This window comes from Dipteris shenzhenensis, chromosome 20 (assembly GCF_047967505.1).
Source record: "Dipteris shenzhenensis isolate YYH24624 ecotype China chromosome 20, Dip_SZ_1.0, whole genome shotgun sequence".
Taxonomy (NCBI): Eukaryota; Viridiplantae; Streptophyta; class Polypodiopsida; order Gleicheniales; family Dipteridaceae; genus Dipteris; species Dipteris shenzhenensis.
Window position 1 is genome coordinate 1,846,415 of NC_141615.1, and position 25,226 is coordinate 1,871,640.

The 25,226-nt window shown below is 41.5% G+C and overlaps 1 protein-coding gene across 1 annotated transcript; it reads right to left on the reverse strand.

Annotated features, from left to right (window-relative positions):
- Window positions 1–983: 983 nt before the first annotated feature.
- LOC147889117 (ferritin-4, chloroplastic-like) lies at window positions 984–2,876 on the reverse strand. The gene is made up of 8 exons (XM_087391185.1): window positions 2,521–2,876; window positions 2,326–2,409; window positions 2,117–2,177; window positions 1,939–2,029; window positions 1,743–1,804; window positions 1,567–1,632; window positions 1,426–1,489; window positions 984–1,326 (listed from the first exon to the last, which is right to left on the reverse strand). The coding sequence occupies exons 1-8, from the start codon at window positions 2,826–2,828 to the stop codon at window positions 1,268–1,270; spliced, it is 795 nt and encodes a 264-aa protein (XP_087247311.1). The 5' UTR covers window positions 2,829–2,876; the 3' UTR covers window positions 984–1,267.
- Window positions 2,877–25,226: the final 22,350 nt, after the last annotated feature.

The following is a 25,226-nucleotide window of genomic DNA, read 5'->3' on the forward strand; positions in this document are numbered from 1 at the left end:
TAGTCAATTCTACATTCAATTAATTCCACAATTCATTGCACAATTCGTAATCGATAGTCAAATCTACATTTAATTAATTCCACAATTCATTGCAAAATTCTCATACCAATACCACATTTCCCAAACTATGTGACTTAAAGCATTTCATCTTGCATTAATCAAAGCACTTAATCTTGTACACTTTAAGTCAATCGACTCATCTTGTACACTTGTAATCGATAGTCAATTCTACATTTAATCAAAAATCAGTTCCACAAATCACTTGACTCAGAGTCACTTCTATTCGATAATCAATGTAGCATAAACTTGTAATTGACTATCCACAATCAATTAGAGTCACTTCTATTCGATAATCAATGTAGCATAAACTTGTAATTGACTATCCACAATCAATTAGAGTCACTTGAGTCACTTCTATTCGATAATCAATGTAGTATAACCTTGTAATCGATAGTCAATTCTACATTTAATCAATAATCAATTCCACAATTTCACTTAACTCGTGAACTACGAGTGACAATTGATAATCAATTTCACAATTTCATGTCCACCTTACATGTAATGCCTTTAATCTATAATCGAGTCTACAATATTACCCACATGAACTACGAGTGACAATTGATAATCAATTTCACAATTTCATGTCCACCTTATATGTAATGCCTTTAATCTATAATCGAGTCTACAATATTACCCACATTCTTAAGCGATACATGTGTCATTCCACAAATTCTCGAGTCTACAATGCTTCAGCGATACATGTGTCATTCCACAAATTCCCACAGCTATCAACGACAAAGCTATGAAGGTTGAAATGCCTTAAAACAACGTTTATAAATGTTGCCAAACGGGTGGTGGGCAATTGGAATTAAAGTAGAATGAAGAAACATTTTTCAAACGGAGTGTCGTTTTACAAATTTCTTAAGAGTTAATAGTCTTCTTAATTAGAAGCTCTCTGATACAAAAGCAAGAGCCTGAAAGTAGAATGAAGAAACATTTTTCAAACGGAGTGTCGTTTTACAAATTTCTTAAGAGTTAATAGTCTTCTTAATTAGAAGCTCTCTGATACAAAAGCAAGAGCCTGAAAGTAGTCCTGACTACTATATGAGTCTTAGTCGTTTAAGCAAAGAAAAAACCCGATATTTACAAGGGCGCTGAGATGTGTAGAACCATAGTGTAATCGCTCTTCCCAGAGGGTGTAACAATTTGGACGCTATTAAGCCCTAGAGTAGAGCCAAAGTTACATGACAGGATGTCGACTTCATAATCAGAGCGCAGCAGCTTCTCCTTCTTCCCCTTGCAGAACTAGATCAAAGTGATAGACGCCTAAAAAGTGCACAGCCAGTTTATGTCAGCCAAAAAACATAACAAAACCACAGAGTAATTACATCAACCCCTGCACATCGCGAGTATTGCGTCGCTTACCATGACCCTTGCCCACTCGCCGGAGTTGTGATACATAGGTTGAGATCTTCTTGATATCCTCGACCTGCAGAAATGAGCATTAAGAATATCCATTCACCTTCAGCAAAGACGACAGCCGATGATCCATGAGCAAAACGTCACCTGAGGTGTAAGAAATTCGCTTTCGATAAAGTCCTGCATCTGAGGATCGCCATGCTCCTCGGCAACCTGCCCCCAAGAGTATTGAGTCAATTTTGGAAAAAAACAGACGCAGTAATTGAACGACAACGAGCATTCAGCCAAGACACTTTCGACAACGACAGAGTTAGAAAGATAACCTTATGCAGCTGAAGTAGTTTCTCATTCACCAGCTTCTCAAGCGCTAGCGTCAATTCCATAGCTGCAACACAACAAACTTCCTCAATTGCATCCCACCCAAAACCTAGGTGCAAGCTGGCCACGAGAAGGCATAACGTGGAGAACAATTGCTACGCCCAGGCCTCGAATGCTGTGAAAGCTAGAATAAAAACACACCGCTAAGCGCATCCCCTTTTTCCTCGTTGTCAAACTCTGTGATTGAAGGCATAACTATGGACTGCAGCTTCACTTTGCCGCCCCGAACGTTCTACATAGAACATCAAAGACTGCTGGTTAGGTTTCAAGCTTGCTCAGGGAAAGTAGCATAGGAAGGTACGGATACAGTGCACCTTACCTGGTATTTCATCAACTTCTCAGCATGTGACCGCTCTTCATCACTGGACTCTTTGAAGAACCTGGTGATCAGCTCACGACGTCTCATTAGAGCAGATCTCACAGCAAATCTCATAGAGACAGCAGACGGACGCTATAGCCTCTATGGCAAAAAAAATTGTTTCGATACCACCAAAATGCAGAAGCAGGAACCTCAAGGGGTCTTCTTACTTTGCAAAACCCGGCAGACCTACGTTGTCACGGTCGAAGTAAGCGAAAAGGGTGTGGTACACGTAGGAGACGTTGTATTCGACACTGCGAGCACATATCGTGAGACAGGCACGTTTAGTAGAAAGCGAGCGAGCGAGCAAACTGAATATATCGAGCAGCACGTGAAAGTAGCGATGGAGAGCTAGAAGCTCGTACTTAATTTGGTCGTTAATGGCAGCTTCGCAGGGGGCGGAGTAGCGCTGGCGGGCGAAGGACTGAGAGGAGGTGGGGGGGACCTGGACGAGCTGGTCCTGGACCTCTAAGAAGGGCTGGAAGACGACGCCGGTGAGGGAACTGGACTGTTCAGCAGGGGCAGCAGAGGCGGAGATACGGAGGGGGGAGGAGGAGGGAGGGGGGTGGGAGGGGAAGGAGAGGTGGGGGAAGCGAGGGGAAGAAGGGAGGCGAGGGCAAAAGAGAGAAGCAGAAGAGGAGGAGGAGGAGGAAGGGTAGGCTCTGAGAAGCATGGTGAATGATTATGAGCTCAGAAACAAGCAAATGAAGAAAAGAGATTGCAAAAAACAAGCAGAGAGATAGGGCACAGGAAGACGATGATGAGGATGAGGGCACGCGCCCCTCTAAATAGATGGCACGCGCCTGCCCCGACTGCCCGTCCAGCCTGTCCCTACTTCTTCCCTCTACATTATTCTACGTACGCCGTATCCCCTGAGGTCCGTATCTCGCTATTTTCACCGTCACATCTCACCAACCCCGTATTTTCCTAGGGGAGGCCGTCCCCTCGTATTTTCCTAGGGGAGACGCAACATACTCTCTCTCTCTCTCTCTCTCCGTCTCTCTCTCCATGTATCGCTCTCGACACTTCTTGCAATGCAAGATTATCTCACTTCACCCCCTTCTCCAGACAACTCCTTCAACTTATCAACTTCACACCAGACGTTTGCTCCTTTCCTCCTCTTTTAGGGCCTTAGCACATGGATGGGGCTAGCATGGGTTTAGGATGGGAATATTTTTGTCATCATTACTCCCATCCTACCCCAAGTGGTCTAGGATGGATTTAGAATGGGAGTAGCCACTTTTTCTCTCATCCTGGACAATGGCCTCTAGACCCTGGCGGCCAGAATGGATTCCCCTTTTTTAAGGATCCAAAAACATGGAAGGATGACATGTGTCCTTGTCCCCACAAGGTCCCTAGTTCTTTTTTTGTTAGCACATGGTGGGATAGGAATAGGATAGAAATATACATGGGACCACTTGGGACCACCTTTTCCCATTCCCATCCTATTTCTTCCCATGTGCTAAGCCCCTAACTATGGGTCTACTAATCTTCAAAATTCATGATCTTTGTATTGAAGTATCCAATTTCGATGGGATTTGTTCCAACGGGTTTGTAATTTTGTGTTTCAATTGTCTGTCCAATCAGCCATTGCACTGCATCTACAAAATTTCTTGGATTTGTAAAATTCGCTTTAAAAATAATTGCTAATCTAATTAACTCATTAGCCTAAGTTTAAAGCCCCCTAATCTTACTTAGCCCTCCTAATTTAAAACCCCCTAAGTTAATCTAATCTTAATTAGCCATCCATCCCCTCCACCTCGCCTTGGAAAAACTAATTGTAGTCTACAGCCATGGCATGCTCGTCGCACTCACAAAATCCCTTGCATCCAATTTCGTGCTTCCTCTTCATCTCCTTTCCACCTCTATTGTCGCTTTTGGCAAGAGAGGAACTACCAGCTTCAAATATCTTGCAGTGTATTCTTCCATCGTTGCATAGTATTCCTCATCGATCTATGTTGCATCAAATATCTTGCAGTGTATTCTTCTATCGTTGCATCGTATTCCTCATCGTCACTATTCAGTCCTTGAATCCTTGAAGTGGGCTGCAGCCTGCTACTACAAAAGCAGTCGACACTCAGTTAGTTGCTTCCCCTTCGGGCCCTTCCATATCACTGCCTACACCCTACATCAGTACCACTAGCTTGTTGGCTTCGGTCCCTTCCATATCATATAATTATCTACAACCTACATCCTGCTTCTCGGATTGAGCTTAGCACCCACTAAAGCAATCCAATATCACCTGTTAGGTAGAAGAAGTCTAGCAATTGTAACCTATTCTACCCCCTTTCTCATTAAAGGAACCGTGGATAATGCAAATAACAAGGGCGCCAAAGGGCATCCCTGTCTTACTGATCTCTTCAAACCAAAGCATCCCACAACACCACCATTCAAGCATAAAATTGCACAGGCATTCCCAAAAAGCATCCTAACCAAGTTCACAAAACCATCTCCAAACGCCAATTTGTTTAGCACTCTCAAAATGAAGTCCCATCTGATCTTGTCATAGGCTTTGTCTAAATCAAAACCTAAACATCAAGCACTCATAGGCATAATCAAGCCCAGCTAACACGCTATATATATTCTCAAAAATCAGTCTTCCTTCAATAAACTCAGATTGCTCCTTATTTACCACAAACATACAAATATCCTTAACTCTCAATGACAGTGCTTTTGCCAATAGGTTGTAAGATGTATTCAACATTCCAATCATTCGCCCTCATCCTCTTCTGCCTTTTAGGGAATAGTTTGACTAAGCCTACATTTACGCCCATTGATAAGGATCCTTTCTTGCAAGCAGCATGAGCCATCGGCACTAAACCCTCCTTCATGATATCCCAAAACTCCATGTAGAACTCTTTAGTTAGACCATCTAGCCCCGAGGATCTCTCATTCTCCATACTTTCTAGTGCCATCCTCGGCTCCTTAATAGAAAATGGTTGATCTAGGCCTTGTCTCTCTACTTCAGGGACTCTGTTAGGCAACCTGTCTAACACCCTACCCACTTCTAACAACCAATCCTCATCCACCTTACCCGACATACCCACAATAGCAAACAACTCTCTCGTGAAAGTATCAGTAATTCTCCAAAAGCTGGTAATCTTATTTCCTTGAGCATCTACCACCTTATCTGTATGCTCCCTTTTATGATTCTTCTTTAAAGCCTTAAAAAACATGAGTGATGGACTATTCCTGTACTTAGCTAACATTGTCCGCTGTGTAGCCTTGCTTGCTCAGCAATGGCGAACTCCCACTCTCTCAGGGCCAAGTTTTTTTCCTACCAAAGAATCACAAGATGAGCATGCATCAGCATTAACATTAACGCTTGAGAAATTGATTCCTTCACCTCACTGAGCAACTTCCCCATTCCTTTTTGGCATCTCCTGTATTTCTGCCACACTTTGGTGCACTGGACCACTACCCTGATCCTTGCATCCCAAGGCTCTACAATCCTTGCTTTTGCTTTACTCCAAGCCTCTTTCACCTCATTTTTTAGGTTATCACTCTTGAGTATCCCAAAGTCTAGTTTAAAAGGGATATTCATAGCCCTTTCCACACCACATAGCAGGCTAAATCTCCACAAAATAGGTAGGTGATTAGAAATGCTCGATGTAAAAATATTTTTCCTTCCATTGGAGGTCCCATCCACTAGCCTTCCCCTGAGTCATACCACCTTTCCAATCTCCTCCTAACCTTTTACTTGTCCAAGTAAACAAGCTATGATTAGTTTGGGTGGCTAGAGCTAGGAGCTAGGTAGTGGCACTGACGGGCATTTGAGGTTGTAGGCGTGGCGAGCATGGGCGGTGTCAAGGCAGACAGAGAACTCTCTCACACTCTCAAGGATGGTGCCTCAACGGAAGGCATCTGATACCATGAACAAATATGGAGAGAGGAGGGGAGAAGAGTGGAGAGGGCACAACTAGAGAGCACACCACAAATGACTAACTGTACGACTAACTGTACAGTAGATTTAGTTGAAAATAAAGAATATATACAAACCCCTCTAGGTTTAGGGTTAGGGTTTCCAACCCTTTCCTTTTTAGCACTCTATGTGTTAGTGCTATGCACATATGATGACACATGATGTTGAGATGAATCCTCATCAGGGTAGAGTCATGCAAAGGAAATTGTTGATATCTTACTACGAACACTACTCTTACAGTCGTTTCATTCTTAATTGGAGGATTTATTTTTGTACTCCTATAAATTTTAGTTATAATAGGAAACGATATAGGCTCTAGACGGCTCCAAAAAAACTAGAGGAAATCATGGCCCTTTCGTAAAAATGATAGGTTGAAAGGATCAATGACATTCCAATGATTATTAGGAAAATGTGGGAAAGTCCATAATGGCAACTAGTTTTAGAATAATTTAAGAAGCCCTTGTAAAAGTGGCTAGGGAAAATAAGTCGCAAGATCATGTATGGGAAAGTAGCTTTGATTTTGATGCAGACATTCCACTTTACTTTGAAATTCCTTTAAAGTCAGCCTTTCACTTTACAAGTTGATAAAACCTCTACCATGATAACTTCCAACATAAAATTAATTTATATTTCAAATAAGCCCCGTATCGAGGGGGGCCCATAAGGTTAATATAAAATTACCATTTGGTAATAAAACATGTGCTCTTGGGACCATTTTGTGACTAGTGCAAGCCATTAAAACATTGCATTTGAGAACAACAAAAGAGGATCTTTCAAATAAATGAGCTTACTATCGAGAATGTACTTTCTAGGATCTCATGTCCCACGAAGTGAGGGTAATTTTCAATTATAGGATATACTAACTTACTAATTAGCATACGATGTTGATGAAAATAAGGGTATCGAGTAAATCTTGCATATACTGGACAATATTATTTTGCAAGGTACCTTGAATGCTGAATCGACGAATGAGAAAGTGTTCCTTTATGTTGTTATACCACGAATCTACTTTTGTGGCTATCTTAAACTTTTCGAAACTTCTTGTTCCTGAAAATCCATGGTTCCAATATTTGAAGTGATATCTAAAAAAGGAATGTGAAGTTAGAAATTAATGTGGTGATGTATTCTTGCTAGCTTTTTTTTGTATGCACTTAGTCATTTGCCACAATAATTGAGCAACCTTGTTTTGCCCAACGGATGAATGCAAATGAGTTATTTTTTATATGTTACCATGACAAATGACGCTTCAAGTGAGCTGACAAGATATCATATTATTGCGTATGTTAAATTTTTATGCCTATATGGCGTAGGCCAATGGAAATTAGCCCATTTTAGTTATCCTTTTTCCTTTTGTGAAAATCTAATAGGAGCCTCATGTTTAATGCATTTTTAAAAAAACAAGATTTCATATTGCTTTTAGTATTCTTAGAAAACCAACGCGGCAAGAGCAAAAAAAGATGCTTATAAAAATGGTTGGTTTAATGGCCGGGGGCTGCTGTTATTTGAAGAGTCATTGATAGACATGTCGAAAATAGCTGTAAAGGAGGACTCCCATCCAGGCACGGCTCCGGGATTCGTAATACGTATATACTTATATGAGGGCGTAGCAGCGTATGGGGAGAGGGTACGGGCCACGGGTAGCGGGCAGCGGCTGAAAATCTGGACCGTTGCTTTTATGAGCATGTACAGCGCGTCGCCGCACACGTATGCTGAAAAGATAGGGTTGGCGTGTGGAGGGCGCGTGCCAACGTCCAGCAAGACTTTTCTGGTCCTCGCTTACAGCACGAAACTTTGCTTCCCTCTCCCTCTACGTAGTTTTAATGTGATAGGATGACCACAAGGAGCTCATTGCTAATTCTTTTGACTTCTCATCGATGATTCCAAATTAGTTTGAAAGCTCACGGGCATTGGGCACTCCCAGGATAGTTGTATGTGTGTGTTTGTGTAGAGAGAGAGAGAGAGAGAGAGCCGAACAAGCTCGCAACAAGTCCAAAGCTAGAGATGGACAACAATGGCAAGAGCAAGAGCACACAAACACATCATCTAAGTGGCAGGGTTGGGTTTCCTTTATGCTTACTTATTTGTAATGTTGGTTTGAGTTGGATGTGGTTAGTTGCATGTTGGCTTACTTGCATGTTGTGAGGTTGCACACTTGTTTCTTCACAATCAAAGAAACAAGCATAACTTTTTGAGTTTTGCTCGAATCACTCTCAGGTAAAAAGCAATTTTATTTCTTTAAAGATGGGCTACAATTTTGCTCCTAAGTCAAAGTTTGTTTATGCGACATTAGCGCCGCAAGATGGGTGTTCTTGGCAGGCTGTCATTTTTGTTCTACAATGAGTGATAGAAAATCAGAAAAGCAACCTTCCTATGCTGCAACAGTAGCATCCCCTCTACCAAAACTATGCATAATAAACTCATCCTTCTCCAACAACAAGTTCCTTTCTCAAGAAGGAGAATTGTGGTCTAAAAGCCTAATTTCGAAAGCTAGAAGAGCGAGTGAAAACTGGTTTGTTCAAACTCAACAATCCAACTCCCAATAGTTTTAGATGAGGAGCTACTCTTCAATCAAGATGGAAGAGTTGCATAAGAAGCTTAAGGGAGATATTCAAGAGAATTTTAAGTGAGAATTAAAGAGCTCTTTAGGCACACATGTTCAAAGGAAGTAAGGGAGCAAGCTAAAAGGCATCTCCACCCAAAGAAAATCAGGATTGGAGAAAACCAGACAACTAGAATGTAGCAAAGTATAGGGGGAGTGAGACCTCCAAAAAACTCGACAAAGCTCTACCAGGAATTAAGTGGAGAGATGCAAATTTTATCATTTTGGTCAAGAAAGAGCTCACAGGATTCTCACTTTCAACACGAGAGGAAAGAACCTGGATTCCTAGATAGTGTAAAAAGTAGAAGGCCATCCAATGTGGATTACAGAGAAACTCAACAAAACATAGCTAAAGAGCAAAGCCTTAGGGCTTGCAAAGGTGAAGGCGGCTAGAAAAGAAGGCAAATGGGCTGCCTATAAAGGATTTCAAAGCAAAACCAATAGACCTCAGTCTATAACTGATGTATGGTCTCCATTTCTTTCTATTTTCCTGTTTTGGTTTCTCAGATGTACTGGTGGAACTTGTTGTAATCGAAACTCCATGTGATTATCTTATGTCTTTTAAGACATAATATAAAAACTTTTCTTACTTAAAAAAAAAGGTCCTATTAGATTAATTTGGGAGAGACTCCAATGAACCCAATGGGAAGGTATGTGTGTGTGCGTGCGTGCGTGTGTGTGTGTGTGTGTTCTCACCAAAAAAAGTGTGTGTGTGTGTTTTCTTGTGAAAGGGGGAGGGCTTTGGGTTTGTAAGCATGTTGAAATAAGGAAGACAAAATGGATTGCATTGAACCTAAGGGGGAGTGTGTTGGGAGCATTGGGGGTTGTCATAAGCTTATCGAAACAAGGAACAAGGTCTCTCTCTCTCTCTCTCTCTCTCTCTCTCTCTCGATTTGTTACTAGTTCTTACGCTCAGTCAGATATATGAGTTAGTATTTATTTATATGGCACATATGCCTACACATGAGTACACATACTTACTACCCCTTCTCCCAGCTTACATAAGGCGTTATGAACTATACATGAGTTGGTTTGTAGCTAATCACCTATGTTGGGTCTAATACAACCAAGTGTAATTCCATTCTCATATGGTTTCACCACAGATGTAGTAAAACTCTCAGGATATACCCTCAGTCAATGTTACCGTGTCTTGTCAATCTAATAAAAAGATTGATTTTACCCTAGTTATTACCTAATCTCTAAAAGGAATAATCACCTACTTCCCCCATAGTTATCCATATGCCAGTAGTTTCTCATAAAAAATGGTACCAAAATCCTTTAAGGGATCATAGCACTAATTTATATTTCTCCCCCTTGGATTCCCATCAATCTTTTAAGAGGTTTAGGTAGAGTATACTCTAAGGCATTATTTAATTTGTTAGTCAGGGAGGTGGGTTAGGACATGTAGTACATGGTTGGTAATTGCTGATGCTAGTTTGCTAGATGCCAAAACTAGCATTTATGGTGAAAATCTCCCTGATGCATAGACCTAGCCTATATCTAACCCTAAGCTCCCTACCCTAAATCTCAAAGGCTAACGGCTACTCAGCTTGGTAATCCTCTTAGTCCCGTGACTCCACTCAGTCTCCACCCTTGGCGAGCTCCTTTGAAATACTCTCTATAAGACACTTTCCCCCATCCACAATGCACTCCTTTCTTCGCTCAGCCCTTGCAACCACCCTCTCCACCCTCGCTTCCCTCCTCGCATCTCTCCTTTCTGCCCGCACATCTCTCCTCGCATCCCTCATCTCTACCCTCACTTTCATCCTCTCTTACCCTTCTATTCTTCTCTCTCGATCTTTCCCTCTGGTCCTTGCAGTACGCAGCGTATTTGTGGGATGGGTTCTGTGGATTTGTCTCCCATCAATGCTCTTGAGCTAGCTGGCGCATCGGATGGCATCCTGTCTTCACAAATTCCGCTCTCGCAAAATCGCTCTGTGCATGCAGGTTGCCATAACCACTCTTGGTTCATGGCAACTGCTCTGCAATATAGTTGCATGACATTTCCATTGTTCGCAGCTCGTCTCGATGCCTTGATACGAACACATACATTTTGTGCTTTTTGATCTCAACCTTACAAGTGTTACCATCATTCGTGGTTATACTCCTACCGGATCTAGGGTGATGTATTTGATTCGGTCCACGAACGATGTCCCATGTCTATCGCTTATCAGTGGCCATATCTCTAGAATACTTTCATTAAAGTTCATCCACATTTACTATGTGCGAGTCTCATTGCAGTAAGCTTAGGTTTTTTACAAGATCTGCAGATCTATGAGGAAGTTTTGCTATTGGTATTAGTGGTTACTTCTGTTGAAAAGGAGTTCTGTGGTGGTGCACGCTGTTAGTAATCTTAACATTAACCATACAAATGTAATCTTGGTTTAATGATAAATAACTCATAAGATGATGGAATGACAGCAGATGTTTTTAGTCCAAGGTTGCCTAATGATAACTGTTTTCTCAAGTTCTTGTATGTCAAAGGCCCTTTCTTATCATGAATGGCTAGGCATTATGTCTTCTTAGTTACTCGAAAGACTTTTGCATCATTATGAGTATGGAATCGATGATGCTCTCATTTGTTTGGATCATCCAAAAGGATCTTAAGTAGAAGCGATCTCATCTGCTGACTGTCAACTATGCAAAGTTTTGTCGCAGTCTGTTATATGTATATGTTCCCACATCTCCCCTGTGCAATGTAATGCCAAGACTTATAATGCATCGAATAGAGTTGGTTAGCAATGATTAACCCTTCTTAGAAGATCAATAATTTGATCCCCTTGTTATTTAAGGCTTGATCTAGCTGCGGGCTTGTCTGAACATGGTCAACCATGGTAGTGGGGCATTTGGCGAATATTGGTTGTGTGACTGCATGTCCAAATAATATCTTGTGGAGGATTAGCATCTATCCATGTGCTTGCAGTTTGAAGGCTTTTTGGATAGGGTGCATATGGGATCATCCCTATATCTTTAATAAGGTTGCACGACTCTTTGTCTATAGTTCTTGACCATGATTGTCTGCTCACTCAGACCCATAGTAATGGTCTGTAGTGGGCTTTTCCTTAGTGTCATAAAGGTTTTGGGGTTTTGAATACTTGATAGTATGCTTGCATAAGTGGTTTCATGCACACCATAGTTCCAAAAAAATGGGCTAGCCTTGTCTTTGTCTATGCATTTTTTTAATCCTTAGCCAAATTATGCTTGCTGTTTTTCTTAGTCTGATGATGGTTTTAGTTATTCTAATACATATAGTTAGGTGTCATGTCATGCCTACCACCAATTAATGTTGGCTATGCATTCCCAGCCCTAGCCCAAAAGTCCACATTTATTACACTTATGTCCATAAAGCTCCTTGCTTTATATATGTTAGCCATTACAGCTCAAAACTAATTTTGACACGTTGCTTATTTTGGCCTGCAGCTCACATGATATTTGTTGGGTTTTTATCTTATTCAAAAAAGTGTTTTAATGGGTTAATCATGATGATGGGGTAATCCAAAGGATTGACCATAAGAATGTAATGCTCACTTTTTCATTCTTTGTGCTCTTCTTAAAGGTTCCCTTTGGACCTCCTTAATATCTAATCATGTCTAAAAGCAAACTTAGTTATAATTAGTTTGCAAGATGACAACTGCAGTTTAGTCTATATATTTTTAAGGATTCACCATCTCCACCTAAATTATCTCAGTAGGCCTCTCCTCTTGCTACAATATTTCCGCTTCTAGCTCTCAATTGAGTTCATAATTTTGAGATGTTGAATATCTGGGTTAACTGTGGATGGATGTTCCTGATTGCGATAATAAGTAGTCAAGGATAATGACACCTGCAATCCCAAGATGAAGTTGTGTCTTTACTAACATCTCTTCTCTTGGATGGATGCAGGTAACAGTCCTTGACGTTGGAACTCCTCTCATCCCAGTTGCTATGAGATCCATCTTTTTAGAAATGTCCTTATAGAAATGTATCTTTTAACATTAATAAAAGTTATATTTCAAATGAATTGCAAATTCAATTCTTTGTTAACTAGGACTGAACCACTACCTATTTCCAAGAGTGAATTCCTAGTCCTAACACACACACACACACACATGCGCATGCACGCACGCATGCATGCATGCATGCACGTGTGCACGCACACACACAGACACACACACACACCTCGGGGACCTTTGTAGTCTTAGGTTGTGTCTACAAATTGACACCCATGGCCAATCCTCCTATATATATTAAGAATATTGATATATCCTTTATAATTCCGAAGGAGGCAGTGTTGGATTGATGTTATCTTGGGATCACATGCTCCCTGGTGTTAAAAGACATAAAAAGAGCATACATAGTGAATTCCACCATGGGAAGTGGGATTGTGAAGACTTATGAAGGAGAGATAATAATTCATGATGTTTTGTGATAGGTGGAAACGTGACTGGACTTAAGTACATTGTGGAACACACTAATGCATGCATACTTTGGGGAACTGCGGTTTAAGTACATTGCTTGGGAAGTCCCTACATGCAGAACGAAGGGGGCACGACGAACTAAGATCTCTACACAGAGCTTGAAAGAGGCCCCATGAAGCCCATCTCATAGTTGAGGAGGTCAAGGGGAGCACGAAGACCGAAAGCCCATCTCACAGTCTTGTCCCAATGCAGGATTAGCTAGCAGATTAACTCAGCTACACAGAGAAGGGATTTCACAATATTCGACACTTTTGTAGCTACAATGGAAAAAGGACCCACGCCAGCCTCCAGGTAAGGGCAGCTCTTGCTCTTTGCCATGGGTTCCTGTAGGGTGTGGCATGGTAGATTTTGTGCTTTTAAGACTTGTTTCAAACATTATTTGGTGCAAGCTTTAGCAACACGCGATTCCGAGATGAGTAGCCCTCCGAATGACCCAGGCTTGTGCTTGAGATGCAATACTCAGTAGGTAGCGAATGATGCTGCACTGGCCCTTGAGTGAATTTCCTCTAAACGACCTCCACTGATGTTTGATTGAAGACATTCACAGGACTTGCATCCATACCTGTGTTCAATTTGCTACCCTATAGAACCATCATGATGATCTACACCTTATCTCATAGCAGTATCTCACTGAACTCACGAACCAAGTTGCAATTGCTTGAACTTTGTCTTACATTGTTGAGAAAACTTACATTTCTTGCATTAGAGAAAACGTATGCAAGGATCCTTCACATATCACGAAGCTAGTAACAAATTGTGTTACAATTATTAGATCTTTTTTCTTCATTCCCTGTGTTAAGGGTACTATTCCTATCTTTCGGGTACAACCATGGTTGGATTCCCATTTTGAGGGGAGAATATTTGCTTTGGCACTATCGGATGAGCCATTCTCACCCTGAGCCTTGGGAACTTCCCTGGCTTCTCCCACTACCAAAACTATTTTATAAGCCTCCACAAATGATGCTAGAAGAATGATCTAAGAGGGTGGTACTCACTATACCGAGCTCTAGGAAGAGGATACGGTGTGAGCACTCCTCTACATACTTCTTCACATGGGCTCAACACAAAAGTAGTTTTGGGATCAGTGGACTTACGTGCAAGGAATATCTCTTACAGTCGCTCAATGGTGGTGCTACTATAATGGAAAAACCATTATCCATGGGTTTTAGGATTACAATGATCTGCTGGGTCTTAGGCTCAGGCATTCCTTCTCAACGTTGTTGCTTGGAGTCCACGAGAGCAGTAGCTACTACAAGACTCCTTTTGATGGAGAACTCTGTCTCTCATTACATTGTGTTAGGGCCTACGTACACCCCAATACTTCCATCAATGCTGCGTGGATCAACGCGGGGTTTTTTCTAAAATTGAGAGCTTGTTTGAGTTCATGAGAGACCGCTAACACTTAGTATTATACTTGAACCTTGTTTCATTGAGATGGCCAACACGAGACTATCTTGGATCTTGTGTGTTTGTTTCAATATTAGTTTGTGGACTCACATAGCAGTTGCTACGTACCGTGCGAACTATGGGGTACTGCAAGAGTCTACAGCTTTGTGGTCTGCTTCTTGTGGCACAACAGAGCTTTGGCACAAAGTTTCCACTTACAAGCCCATTGAGATTGAGTACTTTGCCTCTACTTCATGATTATTTTCTCAGAAGCTTTGGATCCACCCTCTATGTCATGGTCTATGTGATAAGACGTTTAGATCTGAGTATACACAAGAGCAAATGTCGCATGATCTTTGTATTGACTCTCTAAATAATGTTATACTAAGATAGCAAAATATAATGATATTATGATGCTCTTCGATTCCCTTTATTTCCATTCATATTGCATGTTTACTTCTCCTTTCATGATTTTCATGGACTTAGCCAATTAATAACCTTTACTAGGGATTATGGAAGTTGATATGATATCATGTACAGCATGCCTGAGGGGATCACCAGATGATTTAGTTTGTTGAGTAGCTAATGTTTAGATCATAGATGATATAGTATATTGAGTAGCTAATTTTTTGGATACATTTGGACATGGTATAATTGTACATATTGAACCTTAAAGGATTTTTGCTGGATGTATATCAAGAGGAGTCATGAGTTAGCTCATTTCCCTAAGGACCTAAGGGGACACTCTACATGTGGAATAAGATTTCACCATGGTTATAGCATGGCCATTTGGATTGTTTATGGTAAGGTGAAGTGTATGTTCTTAGGCCCTTGTGATTTTATATAGGGACTTTAAGGGGTCTTTTAGGATAAACTTTGGATAGTTGGAAGTTTCTATAATTGTAGAGTGCATTCTATGAGATCTTTCTATAATTGTTACGAGTATTGACAAGTTAGAAGACAAAATTGGTTTCTTTTATGAGTAAGGTGGATTATTGGTAGAAGCCAAAGGTTGAGAAAAAGGATTGTCCTTTCCTTTGGAATATAAACTCTACCTTCCTGATTACTGCAGTCTACTAGACCCTTTGAATTTTTTGAAAAGAAGTCAATTTTTTACCCCTTGGTTCTATATGATGGTTTCTATGCATTAATTTGGGTTCTTGTTTGCAGGCCTATTATAATTCAATATCATGATTGGTGGAGAATTGATCAAAGGACAATGGGGCCTTTGATTAGTCTATTTTTCCATTGAGAATTACTATAACTTTTTAGAAACATTTCATGACCTCTTTGAATGCCAACCATTGATTATTTTTGAACACTCGAATGCCAAGATTTGACTATGCTAATCTAGATAGAGTGACATGGATAACAACTGTGTGCTGGCATTGAAGCCTAGTTACCATAGCTTGATTGAATTGTTCTAACTTTCATTTGGTTGTGATGGTGCCAGGTGAGTTGGCACACCTCTCCGTCAGATTTGCAAGTAGAGTCTTGGGGATGCTATTGCGGAAAAAGATGTTGGCAACCTTGAAGAATGCACTTGGGAGACCTATGATGAGAGATATAGTACTCTCGACCCTGTCATGCACACTTACATAAATATATATGTTAGCAATGAGAACTGGAAATTGAACTACTATGTAACTTATTGAATTTAGAAACTATGTTATGGTTTTTACCATTGGAAAATTTGATAAGGAATTATTCTCTTAGACTCTTGATTAGAAATGTAGCTAGAGTAATTAGATGGAATTCTTTTTGCTCGGTGATTCTCTTTGCTGCACCTTTAAGCATTAACATAAATGTAAATATAGTCATGATGGAACAATGGCTGCCAGGGGCCCTTCAAAGCTCTGACTAAGAATGTGGATTAGTGGAGGTTTAGATTCAGTGAAATAGTAGGTAACACACACACACACACACTTTGCGTAGAGACCCAAAAGGTCCCCCCACTTTGTGTAGAGACCCAAAAGGTCCCCCCCAAAAGTAGAGGGACTCCTATCCAAAAGGTCTCCTACAAAAGGGATCCCACCATGGAGGTACCTACGGATTGTGTAGAGACCAAAATGTATAAATATCTCTCAATGGAATGAAGCTCCCACTCTTTGGGGTTCAGTGTTCAAGTTCACTATTGTGTTCATGCGATTGATCTCCATTGCGTCCATGCCCTTACCCTTGCACTCTCTACCCTTGTACTCCCTCCTCCTCGTCCTTCCTCCTCCCTTCTCCTCCTCCTCCTCCCTCATCCTTCTTCTCCATCTCCTCCTACCCCCTCCTCCTCCTCCTCCTCCTCCTCCTCCTCCTCCTCCTCCTCCTTCCTCCCTCCTCCTCCTCCTCCTCCTCCTTCCTCCCTCCTCCTCCTCCGCCTCCTCCCTTCTCCTCCTCCTCCCCCTCCTCCTCCTCCTTCCTCCTTCTATTCCCTCCTCCTCCTCCTCCCTTCTCCTCCTCCTCCCTCCTCCTCCCTCCTCCTCCTCCTCAACCCTTACCCCTCGAATCCACGAAGGAGACTAGCTCTCCACTCCTTAACCTTGGACTCCTCCTAAACCTTGCAACCTCCTCTGAACCCTGGAACTCCTAGTTAGCTCTCTCAACCCTATCCCCCTTTCAAACCCTGAAATCCCCTTCTAAACCCTTGAACTCCCATGGGGGAGAGATCCTCCATCAATCGTTATAATCAAGCCGTCTTTCTCATTCATGTGCACATGAGATCTGCTTTCCCTGCTTTAGCCTCCTGCACCTGTCATTGGAAACACGACCCGAGGACCTATGCTACACTTGTGAACATCTATGCTACAATAAGAAATGACATGATTGTAGGTGACCAATACCCTTGGAACCTACACTTGGGTAAAACAAAGACAATAGCCATAGTCATCCACAACTAGGACCTATGAGGAAATGTTGAACTGAGCTGTTGCCTTGGAGAAAAGTAAAGGTTTGAAAAACAAAGTGAAGAAGAAGGATGTTGAGAGTGACACTGAGGAGACTCTAGTTAAGAAGGATAGGTTAAAAACCAAGCTGATGAAGGCCTTAAAAGAATAGGGTATTTGAGGTAAGTCAAGTAACAAATGAGAAGTGGTGTAACTAGTGTTCCAGAGGTGGACTTATGGAAGAGGAATGCAAGAGTAAGTATTGCAACACCTGCACCGAGTTTGGTCATGATGACTCTAACTGTTGGTTTAATGGCAAAAATCACCAAGTGTTAGCAAACCAAGTGTCAACTGAGAACCAAGCACTAAGCAGCAAACCACCGCATCTCGAGCAAAAAGATAAGGGTTAAAATGGTAAAGAGAAAAACGATCTGTCTAAAATCAAATGTTTTTGTTGTGGAGAATATCATTAGCATTCTAATTGTCCAATTTGGACAGAGCACTTGAAATTTTTGAAAAATAACATGGAGAGAAAATAGGTAGACACAAAATGCCGAGTAGTTGTAGCCGAATTGCCAGAAATAGTTTATGCTCAAGTAGTTGTAGTTGTAGCTGAATTGCCAGAAATAGTTGATGCCCAAGCAATCACTCGGTCAAAAGGGTCAGTAACAATAGCTAAAGACACTGACACTTCGGGTAAGGACATCAATTGGAAGGCACAGAAAGAGTTGGTAGCTAAGATTGCAAGGGAGTTGAAAGGCAAAGCTCTAGCAGTTGAAATGCCTAAGTAGTTCTAGCACTCTATTATCAAGCAAGGAGAATCCTCAAGATCTGGCTCTAAAGAAGCAGAATCAGTTATGCCATAGGAAACTAGTGTAGAGCTAGGCTAAGTATGGTAAACATTCAAGAGCATACAAGTTAGTCTAACTTTTGTAGAGCTAATGCAAATATCTTCGTATTTCTACGACATCTTTGCTCAATAGATCCAACAGTCTACCGAGCAACCAAAGGAAGTGAAGTCTTTAGCTACTATGCATGTGATATACTCTAGTAGTTGATGAGGAACTCTTAGTCATTACTATCAAGATTAAGAGGCAAATTATACCAAGTGTAATAGCAGATGGAGAATCAAGAGTGAATATCATTTCTAAGAAATTGCCCAGAGACTGAAGTTCAAGTCATATAAGCCATCACCACTCCGAGCGATTATGGCTGATCAATGATTGGTTGACCCTAAGGGTATGCTACAAGATGTGTCATCTTGATAGTTGGCATCTATTATACCATTAGCTTCATTGTGATTGCTATGTAATATCATGCCTAGCAAATCTTATTGGGGAGACCTTGGCTGAAAAGTGCAAAAGTACTCCATGATTGGGGTAAAAAAGAGATGACTACTAAGATAGAGGGCCAAGATGTGTGTATATTGACTAATGCTCGGAAGGTTCCAATTTGTTGTCAATCTAAGAATCTAGAAGTGAAAGATCCATTTCCCTAAGATGTTAAATATTGGTTAAAGGAGCTGCATATCTTACCTGTTGGGTGAGATAGACATTTTCCAAGTAGCTATAGACATCAAATAGAAGTTGAGAGATGAGCATATTGTTAAACAAATGAAGTAGAAGTTGAGAGATGAACAATTGAAAGATGAACAAATTGTTAAACAGAAGGATCCTTTTTCGAGCAATTTTATGGATGACATTGAGGGAGAAATGGAGATTGTTGACGTATTAGTAACAATCATGCATCTTAAAACTGATCAGTTGGTTCTAGAACCTACATAAGAGTTGAACCTGGGAACATAAGAACACCCAACTATGGTAGTGGTAAGTGTCAATTTTTCTATAGAGCATCTTAGACGAACAAAGGATTTATTTGTGAGGTATAAGGATGTGTTTGCATGGAGTTACAGAGATTAAAGGGGAGTTCCTCTTGAATCATGTCAGCATAAGATACCTTTACTGCTAGCAACCAAACCAATCCAACACCAAAGGTACAGAATGAATACTAATTATGCCAAGCAAGTCAAAGCCAAGTTGGATCAACTTTTACAAGCTGGATTTATATATGCCATTGACCGTAGTGATTGGCTCTTTCCTATTGTGGTTGTGCCTAAGAAAAAATCCATTCCCCATATCTTTCACTGATGGAGTTTTGAATCAAGTTGCAGGACATGAGATGTACTCATTTATGGATTGACATAGTGGGTATAATCAGATTACAGTGGCTCCTAAAGATCAATCAAAAATTGCATTTATTATAGACTGGGGTGCCTATGCCACCAAAGTGATGCCTTTTAGATTGAGAAGTACCCCATCGACTTTTCCAAAGTTTATGGTGGATACCTTTAGAGATTGCCTCACTGAGTTCATTGCAATCTACTTAGATGATTTTTGTGTATATTCTTTGAATATTGATCACTTGGGATACCTTGATAAGATTTTTTTGAGAGGCAGACAAGTGGGTATCTCTTTGAATCCTATTAAGAGTGTGTTATATGTCCAAGTTGGTATTTTTCTTGGCCATGTTATTTCTAAGAATAGAATCAAAACCAAGCCAGGTAAAATAAAAGCCATAGAGTAGATGCTTGAACCTTAGAATTTAACTCAGTTGTATTTATTTGTGGGGTTTATCAGTTTCTATTGTAGGTTCATCAAGGACTTTGCCAAGATTGTAGCACCCTTGTATGAATTAACAAAAAAGGATACTAAGTTTGAATGGAATGCCAAGTTGGCTATAGTTTTCAATGATTTGAAAAACCAAGCAATGGATACTCTAATCTTTAGACAACCAAGATGGGATGTCATCTTACATGTACATGTGGATGCTTCTAGTTATGCAAGACCATCATAATCTAGGATTCTCAAATAAAAAATACAAAGTACCAAACATCATTGGTAGCAGTATCTAAGGACAAAGTAAAGATATACAAAACAAGGTGCATTGATGCATGCAAGCATTGTGCTTAGTTGTGGAGGGTAGAAGTACTCGTTTGCAAGTAGTCAAGTATTAAGTTCGCAAGCACCGAGCTTCAAGTATTTAAGTATCAAGTGTGCAATCATCAAGTACCCAATCCAAGAATCAAGCATGAAGATTTCATAGAGATCTACAAATCTATTAACTCGTGTTCAAATCTCATAATGAAGCTTGCAAGTCTCAATCATTAAGAACAATCACATACCAACTATCAAGCTTCCAAGTTCCATGTGTCAAGATTCCAAGTATCAAGCACATTAACCTAGAAATAAAATTAATTTACATCTTCAAATAAACCAACATGGAAATAAAGATGCATTTTCATTAAAGCAATGAAGCAAGAGAGAGAATTCGTGAATTCATGTAAATGAATTAAAACAAATTGAACTACTTGACATAGAATTTGTAATTCTACTACAAAATATAGAGTATCTAAATTCTTGCATAGAACTTAAAATAAAACAATTTCACGGTTATGTCACTCATTGGGGCCTAATGCAGCATAGGGTTTAGGTCATATTCTACTAAGAGTTCTTCTAATAGGAGTTGTAAAGCATGAATCAGTGAAGTTTTTCAAGAGGACTAATAATAAAGGGGGTTTATAGATAGTCTTTCATTGGGTCTTAGGGTTTGAATGACATGTAGCGTCCAATGATTTGTTGAGGGTTTAAGAAAAAGTGGAGTTCAGACAAAGAAGGGTGAAGGTTAGAAATGCTAATCTAGGGTTTATGTTTGAGTAAAGATGTAGGGTGTAAGGATTTAGGCTTCATAGGGCTCCAAAAGGGGTCAAGAGTTGATCTTGGGAGAAGGTATCTCACACCATTAGAGAGCAACCTTGAACTAGCACCTTAGGCCACTACAAAGGCAAGGAAGGGAGGAGTAATCAAGAAAAAACTAGGGTTTTTGTGAGGAAAAGAGTAGGGAAGTTTCCAAAATCATCTTTCTCTCTCTCTCTCTCTCTCTCTCTCTCTCTCTCTCTCTCTCTCTCTCTCTCTCTCTCTCTCTCCTCCCTACCACTGCCTATGCCCATCCGTCATTGCTGCTTATGCTCCCCGTCACTGCTCGTCGTCATCCGATTGCTACTCAATCGTTGCTCTCGCTAGCCAAATCAACGCTTGCCACATGAACCTAGCCATGCCGATAGCACATGGCATAACGCATGCTTACCACATCACTACTCACATGTGGCACAACTCATGCTTGCCATGTCATTGTTGACACATGGCAGTGCCACATCAACATATTAGCACTAATTGCTGCACCTGACATTAGGCCATTGGGCCTTCCCTCCACCAAGGGCCCCCCTTGCTGCACCATTTGGTACCTACACAGGCCACACTAGGTCACACGGGATCCCATTGGATTGGTTGCCTTGCACCTCGAACCAACTTGACACCTGCAAAAACCAAAAAAGGCAAGTGCTAAACCAAGAAAAGTGTAGAAGCGGAGATTCTACAGCAAATCCACACAATGGGATACTAAAAACAAAGAAGGGCAAGAAAGAACCACCAGATTGCTTAAAGATCACCCAGGGGAGTACAAAACATGTGAAGATTCTCTCTATTTCTACATTTTACAGTTCAGTAAATAAATAGGGGCAGATACTTACTTTGCACAATGCCTACACGAGCATGTGTGATCAGCAAGGAGGAGGGAGAGGAGAGGAGGGGGGTGACAAAACATGTGTGCCTCAGGATCTATGGAGCACTCTAAGGTGGATGGAACCTATGTGGAAACATGATGAAGAGAGTGCTCATGATATGTACCTCAAGTCAATTAGGTTCCAAGATAGATTAGCTTGGACTCATAAAGAGAATCTTGAGATAGTGCAAAGTGCTTGATTTATATTACTTCAAATGAACCTCCCTTTTATAGGTGAGGGTACTTACATCCATTTGCTTGCTCACATGTGGGATATCTCCTCCATGCCATGTGGCAGCTTGCCCTTTGTTCATACCTTTGCTCTACATGTGCTCATGGCACCACAACTCTCAACACCTCCCCTTGGTGCCATGATCCTTTGGCTACTGCAAGGTGGTCAGATGTGAGTTACAAGATCAAATCCTCCCTTGGGTGCCTACATGGCTACTCTCAGGTGGTCAGGCTTGATTTACAAAATATAGGCAAGGTTGGCAAGGTTTTTTGCTTTTCAATGCTTCATGTTGATGGCGTTTGCTTCTTCGCTTGACGTAGCTTGATGCATGATGCTTTGTTCTTCCATGTGCCTTAATGCTTTCTGTGTGGATGCCATGCTTTCTGCTATGGTCATCTCATGCACTTGTGCTTTTGGCATGCTTTGTGACAATGATGTGTGCATTCATGCTTTGATTTTCCATTTGTTGCAAAGGTCTTACCAATTGATTTCTTTCAATATTGGCAGTGTCTAATTACATACAATGATTTTGATTTGACATGCGCGTAGACTTGAAAAGACGATCACTTTTCCCTTTTGGAGCATGTCCAAATTCTTCATGGATTGAAAGTTACATCTTGTCGAAGTTTCTGTGAAGAAGAGGGGGTCTTAATGATGTGGCATAGGGATTCATATGCTGAATTCCAAATTATGCTTAGCAAGGGTTACTGTGTGCTTAGGTGGTGGTATTAACCTAACCTTGAGCCTGTAACTATGGTTTAACTTAACCACAGTTAGTTTGATCTCAACTATGGTGAACCTTTACCATAGTTATTTTGACCACAGTTACTTGACCAGTGAGTTAACTCAACACAACCAAGGTTACTTGTGATCTACCACATGTCAAAATTGTAGGAACCTTATGCAAGAAGAGAGCTTCTCTGCTACGTCGCACCGCGGTGAAGAAATGAGATCGTAGGAGATGGCGCCGCCGTCGCGAAGAGGCTCGCTTGAGAAGGGCATGCTTCTTGTTATCCATGAGCAAGGATAGGCGTCACGATGAACTGGAGCAGTCATTCATTGGAGAAGCTACAAACAGCTATCGTTGTAGCCACCGTTTGCATTAGGTCATGAGCCATGGTGCCTTGTAGAAGGCTGATACAGAGAGCTTCGTTCGTAGGTAGTGCATTGGCGACTGGCTGCAAGGAGCTTCTGGAGGTCAATGGAGGTGTGCTGAGCCTGGAGCGTCAAAGCTAGTCAGTGATGGAGTTTCTGCATTGTCGATGGAGGGCATCCTTGTTCACTGCTTGCTTTTATAGCTGAAGTCGTGTGGTGGATTGACGAACCATCTGATGCAGTCACTAGCCGATGCAACTTTGTGGAGTCGCAACTCTGTTGTTGGGCGTTGTTTATTGCTGTATACTAGTCAGCTTCTGGCCCGTAGCTCAGTTAAAGGAGGCGTCGCTCAGGCCAGGTCAATTACCAAGGTGCTGGAACTACTCGTTCAGTTAAGGCATTGAACTGTGTGGAGGTCGGCTTTGTCATTGGGGAGTTGCTTCTCTCCAGAGTGACTTTGTTGATGAAGGCAGTTGAAGTATGTTTCTCTCGATGGAAGGCTAGGGAGCTTGGAGTAACTGGCTGACCATGCTATTGAGGCGTATCCGCAATTGTGCAGCCTATAGAGAGTCGTAGATGCTGCTTCAGATTTGCTGCTCATGCAGCTCGTGGCATCGCTCCCTATAGATCTCTCTCTCTTAAACCTTTCAAATCTCTCCTCACATGGATCCTCACAAAGAAACTACTCTCTCTCTCAAGGGACGGAAATTTGTTCTTAATCTAAATCTAAAACTAACCTAGGAGAAAAACATGAGCTCCTAAGACATGCCTACAACTAATATAGGAATGGAAGCAATCCTAGTGAACTACTAATGAGTTAAACTAGGAGAGCTAAACCTATGCTCTGATACCATGACAAAACATGTGTGCCTCAAGATCAATGGAGCACTCTAAGGTGGATGGAACCTATGTGGAAACATGATGAAGAGAGTGCTCATGATATGTACCTCAAGTCAATTAGGTTCCAAGATAGATTAGCTTGGACTCATAAAGAGAATCTTGAGATAGTGCAAACTGCTTGATTTATATTACTTCAAAAGAACCTCCCTTTTATAGGTGAGGGTACTTACATCCATTTGCTTGCTCACATGTGGGATATCTCCTCCATGCCATGTGGCAGCTTGCCCTTTGCTCATACCTTTGCTCTACATGTGCTCATGGCACCACAACTCTCAATAGGGGGGATAGAGGAGAGGAGGAGTGGAGGAGAGAGGGGGGGGGAGGGGGAGGGCGGGGGAAGCAGCAGGTAGGATGGAGGGAAGGGAGGAGGTAGCACACGGGGGAGGAGGCAGCGTGCAAGGGGAGGCAACAACAACACGGGAGGAGTTGCAGCAACGAGGGAGGGGAGCCGGGGGGGGAGGTAGGGGGTAGGGGGAGGGGAGGGAGGAGGCGGGGGGAGCAGCAGGTAGGACGGAGGGGAGGGGAGAGGCTACGCGCAAGGGGGAGGAGGCAGTGCACAGGGGGGGCTGCAACAACCAGAAGCTTGCTTAACAACAATCGAATGATCATTCCAGTTGGGTGGCATCTGCCACTATTGATGATGGAGACGAAGATGACCTGCTGACACAGGATCATGCTCTTATAGTCTATCTCCCGCATCTAGAGGATGATGGAGATCATGATTTTGCTTTCTAAAGCATAATATATTTGGGTACTCTGCCCTGGGGGTGTTCCCAAAAATGAATGCAATAAATCATACATGTTAAGTCAATAAAGGTCCTCTGCCTTGGATAGTACTCCTAAAACAATGTATTTCCTTTATATTTTTGGTGTGTGGCTCCATGTTCCTCATTAGTCTTTTGAGCCAGGTGGGGATGTATTGTAGGAGCCATGTGTTTTTTTTCGCTTTGATAGGTCTATTTGTTGGTGCATTGGTCGCCTAGACCTCTG

Coding starts and splice junctions, on each gene's coding strand:
- LOC147889117 (XM_087391185.1), bottom strand. CDS start 2,828: ATGCTTCTCAGAGCCTACCCTTCCTCCTCCTCCTCCTCTTCTGCTTCT. Junction 2,178..2,325: donor GGTCTGCCGGGTTTTGCAAA/GTAAGAAGACCC, acceptor GCTGATCACCAG/GTTCTTCAAAGAGTCCAGTG. Junction 2,030..2,116: donor AGAAGTTGATGAAATACCAG/GTAAGGTGCACT, acceptor TGTTCTATGTAG/AACGTTCGGGGCGGCAAAGT.